Here is a 19513-nt window from a genome sequence, read left to right as displayed (position 1 = left end):
ATCTCATCTGCTTTAATGCTCAAGACACAATCAGTCTTTGCTGAACTGGGTAAATCTAGTCATCCTGTTTTGTGGATCTTATGCCATGTTATGTATTTTTGTCCCCATTTCTGATTTTATGTTTTCAGGTGTCTCTGTTCAACTATGTATTTTTGATTTCTTGGGCTTTTGCTCTGCCCTATGCCAAGCTACGCCGTCTGGCTTCAAGCGTCTGCACTGTCTGGACGTGTGTGATCATCGTCTGCAAAATGTTGTACCAGCTCCAAACCATTAAGCCTGAGAACTTTTCTGTTAACTGTTCCTTGGTGAGCCTCAATGATGGGGGAACAACTGCCTGTTAGTGAAGTGAGGCAGATAGGCGGGGAAACCACATGCCCAAGCACATTCTGTCCAGCTTGTGAATCATCACATCCTAGTTAGGCATATTCTGGCCTATGTGCTGGACCCAAGCTTCCTCTCATGCTGAGATATCCCTTTGGAATGGACCTTCCACTTCCTATCCCACCAGTGGCCCTTTGCCTAAATCTGAAGAACAATCTGAACTCTCCGGTTTTTACTCCATTTTCTCTTCTTTTCAGCCAAATGAAAATCAAACGAACATACCCCTTCATGACTTGAACAAGTCTCTACTCTACAGTGCTCCTATTGATCCAACAGAGTGGGTTGGCCTGAGAAAGTCTTCTCCTCTGCTCATCTACCTGAGGGTAATGGCTTTGTTGTACTTAATCTGGGCCTTCATACAGCTATGGGTCAGCACCCATAGCTGGATGTCACATTTGGTAGTAACCTAATCTTCTCATGTGGCATTTGGAACAAATCCTGAATGATAAAATCGGTATTGTGTTATGCTGAGGAGAAAATGCTGAGAGCGGTTGAATAAATATGACAAATCCACTCACTGGAACATTATACAACCATTATAAGACCACTACAAGATGGATGGCAGTAGATACATCACAGATAAAATATGTCTAAAATATATTAAGTTAAAAAAAAACAAAATTCAAAACAATGTGCGTAATATCATCTCTTCTAGACACAAAGAAAAATATTGAGTAAATTATGCCAAATGGTCAGTAGTGATTATTTCTGAGAAGTGGATATAGCATTACAAGAAAATGTTGCTAACTTCTGTTTCTTGGTAATTTATAATGCAGAATATATATGACAGTTAGGAGTAATAAAGCATTATTTGCAAAAGGAACTTTGATGGCAAATAGTCATACAAACATAATGAAAAGCATACACTTTTGATTTTTCACCTTTTATTTTGATAGGTAATTTGAGCAGTCCTAATTATATTACACTGACAATGCACTAAACAATAAAACCTTTATACTTTGTATCTGGAAGTTTAAAATGTACTAAGCATCCTATTTTCTTTGTGTAGTTTCTAGTTTTTCCTCATATGGTAGATATCTTTTGTAATAGTACCTGCCATAAATCGCTGTTATGAGGGTGAAGTAAACTGATATTTGAAAAGGGAGATTAGAATAGGGCTTGGTGCCTGGTTCAATAAATGTTAACTATTTTCATTTTTAGTAGTATAATCACTATTATTATTATTGTTGTTGCTATTATTTTACTTCCATCAGCATACTTCTCAATTTATTGCTCTCTCTCTCTAGCATGATTTCAGTGTTCAAAAATTTTACCATAACTAGCCTCCCCCTCCTCCAGCCTAGTTTGTTTTCCAGGCTGTGTCTCTACTATTTTGTGCTTCTAGCTGCAAACATGGTTGGACCATCCTCCTCGGATAAGTAGAAACAAATTCCATGGTATGAGGTGTGAAGTTTTTGAGGAATACGAATGAACAGTAGTAGTCTTCTGTCTAGAGATTCTAAATGCTATTACATGGAAATTAGCCTTATATAGCAATGGAGATAACATCATAGCAAGTACAACAGGGCAAATGATCACTGAGCTTAAAACTATATTTAAGAGCAGTGGGATTTTTAGATATCAAGACTTAAATACAATGATGTATTATGGGGGTTGCTTGAAAATACCAAATCATAAAGCATTTGGCTCATACAGTTGTGCTTCCTTGCTTTGTAGAATAATCTCTTGATGCTGGCTATTCTGGCCTTTGAAGTTACAATTTACCGCCATCAGGAATATTATCGAGGTCGAAACAACCTGACAGCCCCTGTGTCTAAAACTATCTTTCACGACATTACGAGACTACATCTAGATGATGGACTTATTAATTGTGCCAAATATTTCATAAATTACTTCTTCTACAAGTTTGGTCTGGAGGTGAGTTGCCTTGCTGGCATGTTTTATTTATCTTTTTCATGTAGATTTAGGTATCTACTTTCGGCTACTTGGCCACCAGAGCTTTGTGTTATACTTCCAGGCCATGATTGCTGTCTGCTCATGATGGATAGGAGGAGTTTCTACTGATGGATTAACCTGGCTTGGCTAAAATTTTCCAAGACCAGGTGCCAATTCCCCCTTTCCCTACACAGCAGTTCACTTGGCCTCTCTGGATCTCAAGAGCCATCTAAATGCATGGACATCAGTTTTCATGCTAATTGATGTCTTATTAAGAATAAAATATTATTAGCTGGGCTCGGTGGCTCAGCCTGTAATCCTGCTCAGCCTTTGGGAGGCTGAGGTGAGTGGATTGCCTGAGCCCGCAGGTTCGAGACCCGCCTGGGCAGCGAGACTTCATCTCTACAAGAAATCAAAAAAAATCAGTCGGGCGTGGTAGCGTATGCCTGTAATTCCAGCTACTTGGAAGGCTGAGGCGGAAGGATCGCCGGAGTCCAGCAGGTCGAGGCTGCGGTGGCCGGGAGCAGCCACTGCACTCCAGTCTGGGTGACTGAGTGAGACTCCAACTCAAACAAAAAAAAAGAATAAAATATTATTGATCTTCTTTTTGTGCATTCTGAAAGTGTAATCTACAGCCAAAATGAACTGTTTTAACCTAAAATGGTTGTCATAGTACCTGTCCCTTACTAGGAGGCATTTGGAATGGTGACGTTTTGTGAAGAAATCCTAGGCCGTTGTTTCTTTACTGTTTGAAGTGGATATTATAACACTGACTTAGTTTTTCTCCGGGAAGTAGTCTGTACAATATTTCTATCTTCACACTAAAAGACACTCAAAAGGGCAGGTCTTGGAGAGCCTGTGCAGACAGACCTGCTCTTAGGAATGCCGGTCTCTGCCACCTTGCACAGGCCTGACACCTGACACCAATCCCCTTCCCCGTAAACCTGACTTTCTGCCTCTTCTCATCCTTACACAGACCTGTTTCCTAATGTCAGTGAATGTCATTGGCCAACGAATGGATTTCTACGCTATGATCCACGCCTGCTGGCTGATCGCCGTCTTATATCGACGGAGAAGAAAAGCCATCGCCGAGGTCTGGCCCAAGTACTGCTGCTTCCTGGCGTGCATCATCACCTTCCAGTACTTCATCTGCATCGGCATCCCACCTGCTCCGTGCCGAGGTAAGCCTGCCCTTTCCTGGAGTTGTCTGCTTTTAGAAGAAGCATTACCGAGTGGCCAACTGGGAGAAGATGGTGAAGACGAGTCGTGATTGTGTTGTTTACCACTTCCTTCTCCGCAGATTACCCGTGGAGATTCAAGGGTGCCGACTTCAACGACAACATCATAAAGTGGCTGTACTTCCCAGATTTCATTGTGCGGCCCAACCCCGTGTTTCTCGTCTGTAAGTGCTTTAGCCACCAGGCCACAGAGCACTGGTATTTGGGTTTATTGCTGATCATTCTTCTTGAGCTATGCATTAGTGCCTTTGCATCTTCCACAGACTTCATAATCATGTAAAGGCCTGTCTTTATGCATTCACATCACAAGTCGCTAATGGCTTCTATTTGCCCTAGTGCATTTGCAAAATTAATAAATCAGTATTGGAAATACCACATTCACTTGCATAATTTCACCTCCCCCAGTACACACACATCTACATGCCCACCTTTCAAAAGACAGGCCAGACAGGAGGGCTTGTGTTTTGTGACTCCGTGCTTTCTGGCTGCAGCTGCAGACAAACCAAACCTAAAGATAGGGCTGTAGGACCCAGGCAGACACTGCCCAACTTTCATTCCCTCTAGGGCTGAGCCACAGTCTCAAGGCCTTCCTAGGGCCGCTGGGGTCCAAAGGCCCAGCAGCAACCCCAAGACCACAGAGGATGCTGGGTGCTACAGAAAACTCGAGTGGCTACTCTGCCTAAACATATTCAGGTTTTTCACTTAAAAAACAAGATAGCAACTTGTGCTTCAGGATGCCAGCCAGCCTTGACTGTGGCCTATTCCAAGCAGTCGCTGCGGAAGATGGCTCTCTCAGGCAGCTCTACACTCTCACACCTGTCCACCCTCTCCACCTGCTCTTCCCATGCCCATGGTAGGTGCAGGAACAGTCTTTGGATGGAAAGAATAAAGGAAAAGATGAGGTAATTGCTCAGATAGGCTCCTCAAAACCGATGGGAGATAAATGCAAAAAACATTAACCCCTTTGGGACTCATGAAGCCTAGGAATTAGCACCTAGCATTTCCACTCACCAAAGTGCAAACAAAACCCAAAAGTTCCCCACTGTGAGCCTCTGGAATGTCTGTGGTCACTCTGTCTCCAAGGCAGGGAAGGTGTGACTTGGCCCCTATGTTGAACTCCAGGATGAATTTACCAGGAACCTTGGGAACACACCTCACTTAGCAGCTAGGGAGCACTCATGTTGTATGACGACTGTGTGTTGCATTATGTAAACCAGAAGAGTTCGCTTAATGCTCTTACCCCTGTCTTGCCAGATGACTTCATGCTGCTTCTATGTGCCTCCCTACAACGGCAGATCTTTGAGGATGAGAACAAGGCTGCTGTGAGGATTATGGCAGGGGACAATGTTGAGATCTGCATGAACCTCGATGCAGCCTCTTTCAGCCAACATAACCCTGTGCCAGATTTTATTCACTGCAGGTAACAGTAGCTTCATCTCTGTGAAACCCCATTCCAGTGTGTGCATTTCACTTAGATCGCTTCTCTATACGCAAGTTCTTTCTCTTCTATGCTGGAGAAATAGATCAGCTGAATGGTAAACATGGAGGCTAATAAATATGGGACAGAAGCCTGGAGGCTGAGCCCCTGAATTGCAGCTCTATGCCTGCTTTTGTCAGTGTGAACCACCTTGCTAAGGCCTCAGTTTTCCTCTTTCTACAGAAACTGACTTGTGCCAGTAATGCTGGTGAGCAATTCTCACGCAGAGAGCCCTCCTCCCCATCCCCCATTCCCCCTTGTCATCCTGTACTCCTCCTCCTCATCCTTCATCCCTCCTCCTCGTTTCCTGGCCCTGCTTCTCATCCCCTGGCCCTCATCTCTTGTATTCACAAAGCACTGAGGAGTTGTGGTTCCCCAGAGCCTCTGTGCTCTCCATAAGCAGCATCTCCTCGGTGTAACACATGGGCTCCCTTTGGGGTACCTTTTCTGTCCTCCACTATCCTACCCAGTCTCATGACAGCTGATTTGGGCAGAGTTTCCTTCACACTGTCTGTCTTTATGCTTGATTTCTCAGCATGCATTCATTCCCTCTGCGTTCCCTGGGTTTGCACATTGAGATTTTTGCCACTTGATCCCCGCTTTGAGGAGGGCAGACCCGTTCTGCCTCTGCAGTCAGCTGTTCCCCTCCCTAAACACCTTTCAGACCCTGAAGCTGGTGTGACTCTCCATGCCTCCTCTACTAGCTAATGCAGGCTGATGCCCTAACCTTTGATCCTCACCGTGTGCCTTCTCATGCCATCCATACAGTGAGAGGACAGGATGGTCACAGCTCACTTGCGGGTGACATGGAGATAGATCACGGTCAGTACAGCACTGGTGCTCGTTCTCCACGGCTGAAGTCACCCCCCCAGCTTCTGATCTAGAGATTCATATTTACATGACATGAATTGCTTTTGCCTGGTATTGCTATTTTAAGGACCTATCTTGTCCCTCTTTCAAGGTGTAGGCATCTTGGGGCAAAGACCATTTCTCACTTATTTTTGTACTTGTCCCCATTCCCTCACCCTTTTAGTCTTGGCCTATAATGCATATAATAATACTGATAGCTAGCAGTCACTGAGAGCTCTCTATGTGCCAGGTTTTGTTCCAGGTTCTAGTCCAGGCTTGATATATATGAAGTCATTTTACCCCATGACCAATCAGGAGGAGGTAATATTATGATCCCCATTTTATGGATGAGGAGACAGTGGTAAAGGGATGCGATGTAAGCAGTAGCCAAATAAAGATTGGAAGTCAATCAATCTCCTAAATCTGAGTGATTCTGTACTTTAATGCTGCTTGGTAGCATACGAATCTCACTATGTACTGAGTTAATAAGTGAATTTGCTTCAAAATGATATAGAGACTTGTGGATTCTATTCATGAATAAAGTACCATACTAAACACTAACCTAAGGTAAGACTTCCATTCTACTTCTTCTCTATGATGCTGAGAGAAAAATCAGTCCAGCTCAATCTTATCCCTAATGCAGAGGAAAAATATGTTTTTGATAACGTGCTAGTGAAAAACCTAAATAACAACTCAAATGAAAAGCTTTTGTGCACCGTTGATTTTTAGAGTTGAATTTGTTTCCTGTTAGCTCAGATTTTTAGATCTGTTTCTCAATAAGAATTGCCAGTGGAATGACCCATTCAGGAAATAACCTGTCAAACACCATAGCGGTGAGGAAGATGTCTCTATTCAGTCCGCTCATCAGAAGCGTAGCAGCCTTCACCTCCTTTTCCTCCTCAGAGGTCAACTCCACAGCAGCCTGGATTCTCTGGAAAGCAGCCAGAGCTTCCGTGTTAGGTGACCTCTTAATGACAGTGCCTGTCACCAGGACTCGGTCTGTCTACTTGGGGTCCCCCAGCAACCTCTTTAGAGTATGTTTACTGGTGTTTTCCATGTTGCCCTTGCAAGTTTAGTTTTATGATTTCTGAACCCAAAGCAGTTTAAGTGCCGAGGTGTGGAGGCCAGGGCTCCTAGACCAGGAATTAACCACTGCAGGCAAGGGAAGGAACTACATGAAAAGCACACGCTGCGTTCACATGCACACGCACATGCATATACACACACTTGACAATGCCAGCAGCCTGATTCCATTGAATTCAAACCACACACACTTCAGAAGGCCCTGTGGGCTCTACCTAACCACAAACTTCACCTGGGATATAGAGAAATACTGGCATTTTATTCACTCTCCTTTGATGATGAAGTCAAGGGCATAGTATATTTTAGAAAAAATTCATAAAAATATTTTACATGTTTTACTCTAAAAACCCTAAATGTCAAAAGTTAACTTATCTGAAAAATGTACCATTAAGGCACAACTCAAAGTTGTTCTCTAATAATGCTGGATAGGCCAAGTGCAGTACATATCTTATTAAGAGATGACTTATTAGCCTCCTATAAGATAGCAACCTATTAATCAAAGAATAAATTCAGAATTCGTTTTCCCATGCTTCTTCCCAAACCTGGGAAGAAAAAACAACCAAAGCAAAACCCCAAAACAAAGACGCTCTAATCAAGCCAATGCAGATGGGATTTGGCTTGCATGACTTTTGTCAGATGGCAACTGCTTATTGCAAGACAACAGGGACCTGAACACCTGCCTCACCTTCCATCAGAAAGGCTGCAGGGGCACGATGGACCCCCAAAAGAGAGGCTGACTTGGCCCAGGGACACTCCAAAGACTGAATATTAGAAAGAGCCAAAAAAAACCTCACTGTGTGGCTGTGTCTACTTTGTCAGAACCACTTCTTATCTGTAAGAAGAGATTTCCATCTCTAATGAGACCTTTAAATATAATATCACTTTAAAAAATTAATTTCTCATTTATTTCTGTTCATTCCTTGTTTATCAAAAGGAATCTGTTTGTAACTTTTCTCTCACTATCAGAAGGGCATTAGTATCTTAGGATTTCTTTTGCCAGACAATTATTTCTGCATCCCATCAAATGATGAAGAGGAATTTTGAGTACTCCAGTGGTAGGTAGAAAGTCTTGTTGTTTGTGAGGAATCTGGCTGAATAAGAGGATTATCTTATTAACCACTGCAGGCAAGAGAAGGAACTACATGGAAAGCACACGCTGTGTTGACATGCACACACACAAACACACACTGGGTTGTAAACTAGTTCAACCACTATGAAAAATAGTATGGAGATTTCTCAAAGAATTTAAAACAGACCTACCATTTGATCTCACAATTCTACCACTAGTTATCTACCTAAAGGAAGATAAATCATTTTTTAAAAAATTAAAAAAAGAAAAGAAAGAAGAAAATGCCAGCAGCACAATTTCATTGAATTCAAACCACACACACTTCATTATTGGAATAAGATGCTGATAAGCATACACACAGTGTTTCCACACCTTTTCTATTGGTCCATTATTAATTATGTGAGGTTTTCCTGTATACCAGGTGGTACTCAAGGAAAGCTCACTCACCTTGTGATTTGCGATGTGCTTTCCTACACAGCCAATGTAAGGTATGAAATTTTTCCCCTTATCATAGAGTATCCTTGTGCTGTTTTTGTTTGTTTTGTTGTTTTATTGTTGGATTTTGCTTTCCAGATCTTACTTAGACATGTCCAAAGTGATCATCTTCAGCTACCTCTTCTGGTTTGTGCTCACGATCATCTTCATTACCGGAACAACCAGGATCAGCATCTTTTGCATGGGGTACCTGGTGGCCTGCTTCTATTTCCTGCTCTTTGGAGGCGATTTGCTGTTGAAACCCATCAAGAGCATCCTGCGCTACTGGGACTGGCTGATCGCCTACAACGTTTTTGTGATAACCATGAAAAATATTCTGTCAGTAAGTGGTTCCCACTGTATAACACATTTGTGGTTTTGGCATAAGAGTAAACAATGGACTCCGTGGTTATTAAAAGCCCAGAACCTGTCATATTGCTCTCTTAAAAGCCCAAACTAAGATGTTGCAGATTTAGAATTCAAACAGCCATTTGTTACTCTTTGCTTATTATATTAAACAGAAAGCTTTTTGCTCATTTCCACCATTTCAAGGTCACATGACAAGGATAGGCTTTCATAGGAAGAAATTATAAAATATATTTTGTGAGGGAAAGCCCATCCCTTCTGAGGAACAACGTGTCATCACTCATTGTCTGAGTTATGTAGCGGCCCTGTTGCGAGCTGAATTAGAGTCACTGAATCTTTTCAGAGGTTGTATCGTGTTGGCAAAGTGACTCTTCTCTTACCTAGAAAGAACTTTAGGAATGTAAAATAAAATGGGCATAATTCTACATAATATACTAGGTGGAAGGGGGACTGAGGTGGAAGGATACTACAAGCAAGAATGTTTTATATACCCATAAGACGAGGATACCCACTGGAGAAAATCCCGCTCTCTGGTGGCCCCTGAGCATAGATGTCCAGGTTAGAACACAGCTACAGGAAAACACAGCAGGTTTGAGGATAAACACCCTCCCTTGGCAGGTCTGGCTGTTCTACAATTAAGCAGCTATGCTCCAAGGTACAACTCTTCCCTTAAATATGGCAGGTAACTCAAACTGCCCATGAGCAATCCCCGGGTTACATTAATCTTTCAGGCCACAGGGATACCATTTAAGTGATTTAGTGCTGCAGGAAATTAAGCCTTTTTTGAGCTGAAGAAGTTAATAGCTCTCTAGCGGGCCCCAACTTAAAGCTCATCCCTATACCTCCTTCTACAACTGCTAGTGCACTTGTGAGAAACCTGTTGTTGGAAGCTGATCTTACAGGCATTCTTGGAAAACGTCTGGATGGAAAGTTCATTCGTTTGTTCCTATATTGTAGACTTGTTCTTTCCTAAGCACTGTTTTATATCTTGAAGAACTAGAGAGATATACTTCTCAGGTTTTAGCCTCAAGGAACTTATATTTTAAGAGAGTGTAAGATAGACCTTCTTATTAATAATTACAATACCATCTGCTGATGATAATGATCATACCATTTTAGAGAAACAAAGCAAAAAAAAAAAAAGGATGTCTAATGTCCTGCCTAGATAAGTTGGTAAGAGACTTCCTGGGGATGATGCCATTGGAACCCATCAGAGACTCAAAAAAATAGATCAAAAGGTCTCCAGGGAAGCAAAGGGGGTAAGAATGCGCATCCTAGAGATCGAGAACAAAGCATCTGGTATAGGATGGGAATATTGGTTTGGGAAGCTATTCTAAGAGCTGGGGAAATACATGACAAGTGGCCACTGGTATCGGAACAAATTCTAATGATATTCTCTTACCTCACATATTCCCAGGAAATATATGCAATTCAACCATCACCTTTATGTGGTTGGCTTGTAATGATTCATGTTTGCTTAAACCTTTTCCCCTTAGAACTTGGACTTAGCATAACTGTTAGAAAAAATTTATTGTTATGAGACAACCACATGCCAATCAACCAAGATTACTTTGCCTGGAGATTTGGCCAAACAAGGCTCAAAATATATACTCTGTTCTCTTCTAAGATCTGAACCCTGCAGCTTAAGTCCAGAACGATCCCCAGGGAACAGTATAGGTTTGATTTGTCTAGCCTATAAGAAAATAACTCTACCAAAATCAAAGTCCCAGGGTTCAGTACCCATCCATTTGCTATCACAGAATTGAGGCTTATTCTGACAATAATCCAAGATTTTGTCTTTGAAAAGTGGTGCTTCCTAGTGCAGAAAACATTACACTAAAGACTTTTTCTTTACTCATTAGGCTTAATTTTCCTCAGGAGTTTACATTATTCCTGAAGCAATTAATGTACTCCTACATGGTGACTGAATTTTTAGGTATAATTGACATCTCCTGTAATCACTAGCACTAAGACTTTGTAAATTCTTGCATAAGTTGGGATCACAGGATACCAAACCTTTTCTGGGTTCAAACCTTCAAAATTACCCCCCCGCCTTTATTTTTCAGATAGGAGCATGTGGCTACATCGGAACGTTGGTTCAGAATAGTTGCTGGCTGATCCAAGCTTTCAGCCTGGCCTGCACAGTCAAAGGCTATAAAATGCGTAAGTATGAAAAGCAAACTTGGGAATGGAAGGACAGTTGTATTGTTCTAATTTAAAAATTAGATAAGGAAAAGAGATAAAAATAGAAGTCAATTATCTTTAGATGGAGGCTGCAGAATTGTAGTACACTGTGAATCTATTGTCCCTAACATGAGGTGCCCCCTATGCTAGGCATCCATTATTATCTTCTAGAAACTTCGCAAGCTCTGATGACTTGGGGCCTAGGGTCTAGAGATTGGTTGTGGTGCTGTAGTAACCCCCAAGACTTTTTTGAGTTATAATTAGGAAGGATTCAGAAGTTCATTCAAACCTGCAGTTGCTCTAATCAGGATCTTGGATAATCAAGGTAACTCTGACTTCCAGGCTCATCTCTTCTTGGGAATCCCAGGCAGCTTCAAACTCTGGAAGACAATTGGAAGAACACTGGGATTTCTGGAGTTAGACTCCCACCAAGACAAAGACAGAAGTGCCTTTGCCCCCACCCCTCCTCTTGCACCAGAACCCAGGACAACATCACACATGGTCTTCCACAATGCCCAGAGTGGGAGCTACTTGGACACAGTGCTCTCCCCACTGTGGCTTCTAATTCAGGCTACACTTTGCTGAAGCGTCACTGAGAACTTGTTTCATACTTAGGATGAGATGTGCTATTTTTTTTTATTTTTTGAGTTGGAGTCTCACTCTGTCACCCATGCTGGAATTTAGTGGCACACTCACAGCCACCCCAGCGTCAATTCACTGGGCTTCAGTGATCCTTCTACCTCAGCCATCCAAGTAGCCGGAACTACAGGCACGTGCTACCACTCCTGGCTAATTTTCTAGTTATTATAAAGATGAGGTCTCGCCAAGTTGCCCGGGTTGGTCTCGAACTCTCAAGCTCAGGCAGACCACTTGCCTCAGCCTCCCAAAGTGCTGGGATGACAGGCTGAGCCACTGAGCCTGGCAAGATGTGCTATTAATAGTCTAACAGACCAATCTATATGTGTTGCTATGTTGGTTACTCCCGGGTAGAAGCCATTTTCAGAATGAGCATTTCTTTTGTATAAGAACACTTCCTCTGTCATTGAGACATTATTTCTTCATGATACTTTTAGGGAGCCCCTTCTCCCTAAGAGAAAGAAATAGACAGGAGGCTTCTCTGTGAAAGGGGTCCCCTTGAGCCTTACAGTGTCATGAAGTCACTGCGTGGTCAGCCTTAGGAATCCGTGTTGATAATGAATTTGAAACTCATAAGTAAGTCAGTGCATCATTATGCCTGATATAATCACATCATTTTGCCTGTGTGATTTCCCAAGCCTGATCATACCCCAGGTTTTATAATATGACAATGGAAATTAATGTTAATTTTATTATTTTTTTCCTACTTTGTTACCACAGCTGATGATGATTCACATTGTAAACTGCCCAGTGGTGAAGCAGGAATTATTTGGGACAGCATATGTTTTGCTTTCCTCTTGTTGCAAAGAAGAGTTTTCATGAGTTATTATTTCCTACATGTTGTGGCTGATATAAAAGCGTCACAGATCCTGGCATCAAGGTGGGTCAGGCCACGGGATCAGGTGGTTTCTCTTAGGAAACTTGCCTGAGCGTAATATTGCTTTCTGTCTGAGTTTGCTTATAGAACTCACAAGAAATGAAGAAATCCCCTCTAGCAAAACCAATTTTTTTTCAAAGAAGAATTTAGCATGAGGCCTTTAAAACAGAATGGTAACAAGAAAGTCTACAGAACTGAGTCACACATTACAAGAATGAGGATGCCCTAGAAAGAACATGCTACCTCACTAGACTGGCTTAAGCTGGCCTTAACCAAAGCAGCAATGTATGCCATGTTGGTCTAGGGCTTAGTCTATCTTTCCTCTCCCTGACTCTTTTTAAAGAAGAAACTCATGAAAATGGAGGTAAAAGGTATTATCTCTTATTTTGCAGATCTTAAATAAAGAAGTGGTGTGTTACTCCAAGCCTTCTGAGCCCCTTATTTGTTCTTGCTTTTAGACTATTTGCCCTGATCCAGCTGGTTTTCTTCTGTGGCCACTGGCACAATGAGCTATCTTTTTCTCCCTTAGGCTCGATCTTTCTTCAAGTCTTTGCCCCTGATCTTGTAGGTTTAGGAAATAAGAGTAGAAAGAAGCAACAAAGGGAATGGCATTGAGGAGGGGGCGAGTGTTAGTGGCTAGCTGTATTACCCTAGGCTGTTATGCTTGTCTCAGAGACTCGGACCTTACCTGTGTCCCACCAGATCCTTGGTGCTCACAATCTGAGAAACATTACATTGTACTGTATGAAATTACCAATATCTATCATTTGACTTGAGGTTTAAATTAATACACCTGTGTTTATGCCACCAGTTTCCATAGAGCCTTGCTAAGGCAGACAAAATATTTATTTCAAAATTCCATTTAGATGAGAGCAATTACCAGTCTTTTTTCCCAAACTTGGAGCCAAATAGAAAGAGGCTCTAGAAGGGGATCTACAGTTTTAGGAGAAATCTTGTGGCATCCTCAGCCCTCATCATGTGCATTATTAGTTCTGGAATTTGCCATCATAATCATTTTCTAATACCCAGGACATCATTTTCAGAGCAGAGTATAATGCCTCATCCCAGTAGTGACTATATTTACTTGTAAAAAGCAACAAATAATTTTGCAGTTCAATGTATCTTTTTTTGCCTTCCCAAAAACACTTGGTCCTTAGAGGCTCAGGATATAATAGAAAGCCAACTTTTCTTCAAAGTTGTTCCAGTTGTTTAGGATGCGTTTCCTTCATGTTATAGCAAAAGTGATGACTTTGGTTCAGAGTACAACTCAGGCTTATCAAAGAAAAGCCATGTTGTCATTCATAAGTCCTGAACGTACCATGACATTTCCAAAGAATACACATCCATCCATTCATTTGTTCACTGCCTACTCTGCTGTAAAAGAAATAAATGTTTGCTCTTGCCTTCATAGAGCTTTTGGACTCGCAGGAAGATTACACAAAAGCAAGTCATTGTAATACTGTGTGACAAGTATTCTTAGTCCATCTGGGATACCATAACAAGAAAACCATGAACTAGATGACTTATAAACAACCCAAATGTATTTCTTACAGTTCTAGAGGCTGCAAAGTCCAAGTTCAAGGTGCTGGAAAATTTGGTGTCTGTTGAGGGTCCACTTTCTCATAGATGTCCATCTTCTCGCTGTATCTTGGCATAATAGAAGAGGCAAGAGACCTCTTGTGGGCCCTTTTTATAAGGGCAATAATCCCATTCATGAGATCTCTGCCTGCACAACTTACTCAGCTCCCAAGGGCCCCACCTCCCAATACCACCACATTGGGAGTTAGAATTGCAACATATGAATTTTGGGAGAACTCAAACATTCATACCACAACAGGTGTGATGGTAAGAGACATTTGAGGAGCATTAAGAGCACATCAAGGAACTGTAACCGAGGGTGGCCTTCCATTCCAAGCTGCTGTCAGAAGGGTGAATAGGATTTAGTGAGAGGAGAAAGTAGGGAAAGCATTCTAAGTGAAGCTATGGAGGAAAGCTATCATTGAGAAGCTGTAAGAAGCTCAGAGAGGCTGAAGAACTGAAGTTTGAAGATAAGGCTAGTGAGTGGTGAGGAATATGCTGGAAAGGGCAAGAGAGTCCATCTAATCAGGGGCTGTCAACCAGGTTTATGATTTTAGAAATACTCCCACAGACAACAGGAGAGCATTGAAGTGTTTAGACAGGGACATGATATCACTTTGTTGGCGTTGCAGAAAGCTCACTCTGCTTGTAGTAGGAAAACTAGGAGAGTGCATTGCCCTGGGAGCCTGAGGAAGATTTTTTCCAAGTGGATGTTCATCAGATAGGTTATATAAGGATAAGACTGAAGGCTAAACCTTGGAATCAGTGACCTTGACCAGAAGGGTCAAAGCAAACAGCAATGAGCTGAAGTTGAAGTTGTAAAGGCTTGGAGACAGTGACTGTGTTGTGGAGAGTAGATGGATATAAAAAGCACTGCAGGCAGAGAGGAGAGACAGTCAAGTGGCAGCTAAGATATCTAGGATAGAGATAACAGCTAGATCAAAATGGGATAAATTAGAAATATATTTAAGAGGTAAAACTGGCACAGCTGGAAAGTTGCTTGGAAGGAAAGGAGATGGTGATAAAAAGGGAAGCATAGAGGATGATATGCCCAGGATTCTGGCTTATACAAATGGTGGGGCCAACCCCAAACATAGAGAACCTAAGAGCTTAGGCTGGGAGGGAAGACTGACCACAGTTGTGAAGTTGTAAGTCTTGTGGGCATGTGAAACTTGACTAGTTGGGAAGTCCACAGGCAGTTGTGTGGTCAGGTCTGGAGATGTGAGCAGATTGAGTGCCATCGTTACCAGAGAGAATTGGAGCAGGTGAGTTGGAGCTGCCCAGAGGGAGTGTAAAGAATGGGAAGAGGACCCTGGGGAATATTTGCATTGGAGAAATGGTCAAAGAAAAAGTTTGCTAAGAAGACCAAGAAGCGGGAAAGAGGGAAACTAGGAGAGCACATTGCCTTGGGAGCCTGAGGAAGATGGCTTTCAAGTGGAAGCTCATCAGATAGGTTATATTAGGATAAGACTGACACCTAACATTGGAATCAGTGGCCTCGAACAGAAGGGTCAAATCCAAACAGTGAAGAGCTGAAGTTGAATTTACAAAGACTTGAAGACAGTGACTGCAAGACATTTGACTATGAAGGGGCAGTGACGTAAATCTCTACATAGGAAAATGTGGGATGTACCTGAGTTCTTTTTTGAGGTTAGTAAGACGAGCTTTTGAAAGATTCAGTAGATTGAAAGGCTGTAAATGTGGTAAGAAAAGAATAAATGGAAAGATGGTGTTCCTCATGCCACAGTGGGAAAGACACACTGGAGCATAGAGCAAACCATAGACGGAGGATGGCACTTCTGTCACTGCAGGGAAGGATGTCTGCGTGAGGGACAAGTGCAGGAAACTGAGTGACATATTACCTTATGATGTATGTTCCCTCTGGGAATCAAGGAGCTAGGAGTGAAAAGTCGTTTGACAGAAGTCAAGATTTGAGAAAAGTGTAAGAGTAGTTTGATACAACTGCAACCACCAGAAGCAGAAGAATTTCCAAGGAGTATGGGGCTCAGTCCAACAGTCTACCCAGTTGGGCATTTCCTTCAAGGGCTGATAACAGCCCCGCTCAGTGCAGGGTAGGCACACTATTGGGTTCCTGTGGGGACAGAGTTGAGTACAGAGGGTTGAAGAGATTTATGGGAACACTTAAGTTGACCTGAGAAGTAAGAAAGAACAGAAAGGAGAGGAAGGACAGGAAGAAGTGAGTCAAAGAGGCAAGAAACTGAACATCCCGCTGATGGAGGAGATTCCCTGAAGCCAGCCCCAGTTTCACTCCCTCTGTGCTCATGGAGTAGAAAACTAATCTGAACTCACTCCTCCTTGCAAATTTCTCTCTCTTGGGCCAACAATAATAAGGTCAAGTGAATAACACTTTACTGAACTCTAAGGTTTAGTGGAACAGGTTTGAAGAAGTGTGGGACCTTTACTGTCTTGGAGAGCACAGACAATTTTATCCTCGCTGGTCTGCCAGGGTTGTGAGCAGCCCACTGACTCCCAGGAGGCAGCCTGTGCCCTGTTGATCCACTGGGAAGATTTCTAAAAGGGGCCTTGCTGATTCTCACTCCTAGCCAGAAAACTTTGATCCGCTGCAAGAAAAGGGATATTATGTTTTCTAACCCTTAGCAATCATTTTCAGGGGAATGTGAATGAACAACAATGATGAGAATACTGATTTTTTTCTCTGTTACTAATCTTCCTATAGAGGGGCTGAACTTTTCCAGGCCACAATTGTAAAAGCTGTCAAGGCAAGAATTGAGGAAGAGAAGAAGTCCATGGACCAGCTGAAGCGACAGTAAGAAAGCTCTGTTTGTGCTCATTCTCTCTCTTTTTTTTAAATTTTCTGATTGTTTGCCAATAGTCAGCTGACTCTTGCGCTGGGGTGCTTCAAACTTCTGAAACATCTATTTGTGTCAGCTTCTCATGTGTTTACCCTTGAGTTGGGGCAATTGTTTATGCCTCTAGAGTGGAAGTGAAAACAGTTTAACAGATGACAGTGCTAGTGTAGTGGAGAGGGGAGTTCTCGGAGAGGACTAGGGTCAATTCTAAGTTGTTACTTACTTGAGAGCATGAGCAGGTTATTTAAGTTCTCTGAATTTCAGTTTTCTGTTTTTAAATTAGGGCTTTATGATTCTGACTTTCTGGATTTTTGTAAAGACTAAACTAGTTAATGAATGAGACAGGGTATTGCTCAGTGCCAAGTGCTTGGAATAAGTGTTCAATACTTCCGTGGGTTAAGGGAATAAGCATGGAGTCAACTTTGGAAGCGTCTGTTGAGATAACATAATCCAGTCTCTTTGGGAAGAAACTGATGACCCCTGGTATTAGATGACTCATAATTTACACTAACTAGAGGCAACATTAGAAAAATAACCCGGGCAACCTCCTCAGGTCCCCTCCCACTGTGGGAGCTTTTCTGTCCTCGAAATAAATCCTGCTTTCTCACAAAAAGAAAGAAAGTAAGAAAAAAAGAAAGAAAGAAAGAGAAAGAAAGAAAGAAAGAAAGAAAGAAAGAAAGAAAGAAAGAAAGAAAGAAAGAAAGAAAGAAAGAAAGCCTATATTTTCCTATACCTTGTTCAAAGCTTTCCCCATTATACCATTCTTGATGGGTCAACAGATAGACTGACTCCATTCAGGGGGATTTGAGAATTCCATCGAAAAGAATTTTATTAGAGTGAAATTTCCAGCAGTGACGGAAACTTTGAGCACTGGTAGCACTTCGTATGTTTGGGGATCAGGTTTAAAAGTGATGGCCATAGAATTCAGAACCTAGACGCTTTCCCCAAGATAATGGAGACTCTACCAGCCCACCAGGAATGTTTCCTAAGACTGCTAGGGCAGCCTCCTTCCATTCTGACCTCATTTCCAACTTTTTCCCTCAAGTTGAAATATTTCCTAGTATAAATATTAGATTCTTCCACAGCATAGTTATTTTCACAAAGACCCAAGTTATTTATTAAAAAATATGATGAGGTGTGCCCCTCGCTAGCAGTTTCCCTCAACTGCCAATCCCAACCCCCCTCCCCCGACAGTTTCCCACTACTACCGATCCCTTTCTTATAGTATTGTGATCATTGTTCAAGGTCCACTTATGAGTAAGAACATGTTACTCTGTTTTTTGTTTCTGTGATAAATCACTGAGTATGATAGACTCAATAGGTGTATTGCATCAAATAACGAGTACTTTAAAGGTGACTGAAGTTTAAACATGTAAAAATAAACACACTTTTTGAATTAAATAAATTCCAATTTTGGGGGGTTCCCCTTGTATATAAAAGGAAAGAGATGAATGTTGCTAGTAAGCAAATATTTTACAATTCCCAAGTTTTCCAAAGTAAATCGACCACTTTGTCCATGATTTTAGCTTTATACATAACAAGATAAGTCCAAAATACCGACTATATGATAACTATAGATGTGTTCTTGGCATTACTGATGCTGTTTTATTTTGTAGGATGGATCGCATCAAGGCCAGACAACAGAAATACAAAAAGGGTAAGGAGAGGATGCTGAGCTTGACCCAGGAGTCAGGGGAAGGCCAGGACATCCAAAAACTCTCTGAAGAGGATGATGAAAGTACGTTGAGACATTTTTCTTTTATTCAAGTACCTTGGCATTGAATAACAGTATGATATGGGGTAGGGTTGTAAAACAACATTACTTATCACTCTGCCAATATTCTCAATGTATTCTTTAACTCAGAAAGTTTTATGTTCCCGTGGTGAATGGGATGAGTTCATTTGTTTCATGAAGTACATGTTTGATGAATTGATGACTTTATGAGTATAAACTCTCCAGCAAGGTGGCTTTAACAAACAAACAACCTAGCTCTTTTCGCAAACATGATTTTATTTAATACATTCCTTTAGGGAATGTGCTTAAGATAGGCAGCCTACTGTTCTCTTTTATTTCTATAAATTTTATATGAAATTGAAATATATATGCATATTTTGTATAGCACTTAAATGTTGGTAACTAAAATATTATTCAATTATTGCTTGTTGCAATGAAATGTATCATGAAATATATATTTATTATATCTAATCATATATTATTATATTCAATTGAAGTGTAAGCAATCTTCTTCTAGAGGCTTGCTTGCTTTTCTGTTTGAAGGGAATGGAGAAAGAATGCATGATATTTTTCCAGTACAGAGTACCTATTCATTACAGTAAATTTATATTTTTCAACCATGCATTAAAATAGTCACAAAAACACTGGCTATTAAAATTTATGTATTTTAACAAATTGTTTGCCACTAAATGATTCTATACAATTTGTGCAGTGTTTCTGTTAATCAATGGAAAACCCAATGTGTGATGCATTTTGAAAGAAAATTCTTTTTTAGTATATTTTTATATGCCCTCAGTTACTAAGAAGAAAGTAAAAATATAGCATACTATTAAAAGGAC

General features: G+C 41.4%; 1 protein-coding gene across 1 annotated transcript in view; it reads left to right on the top strand.

The window, feature by feature from the left end:
* Positions 1-19513, top strand: part of PIEZO2 (piezo type mechanosensitive ion channel component 2) — a 188222-nt gene that overhangs the window by 99776 nt on the left and 68933 nt on the right. Inside the window, exons 16-26 of the mRNA XM_008063492.1 lie at positions 129-305; positions 579-704; positions 2059-2259; positions 3254-3458; positions 3578-3679; positions 4770-4935; positions 8567-8810; positions 10900-10996; positions 12374-12533; positions 16807-16896; positions 18556-18677. Of these exons, the coding sequence (XP_008061683.1) occupies positions 129-305; positions 579-704; positions 2059-2259; positions 3254-3458; positions 3578-3679; positions 4770-4935; positions 8567-8810; positions 10900-10996; positions 12374-12533; positions 16807-16896; positions 18556-18677 (1690 nt within the window). The remainder of the gene's footprint in view (positions 1-128; positions 306-578; positions 705-2058; positions 2260-3253; positions 3459-3577; positions 3680-4769; positions 4936-8566; positions 8811-10899; positions 10997-12373; positions 12534-16806; positions 16897-18555; positions 18678-19513) is intronic.

This window comes from Carlito syrichta, unplaced genomic scaffold (assembly GCF_000164805.1).
Source record: "Carlito syrichta isolate Samal-C Ts95f unplaced genomic scaffold, Tarsius_syrichta-2.0.1 Scaffold306873, whole genome shotgun sequence".
Lineage (NCBI taxonomy): Eukaryota > Metazoa > Chordata > Mammalia > Primates > Tarsiidae > Carlito > Carlito syrichta.
This window is presented reverse-complemented; position numbering and strand designations above follow the sequence as displayed.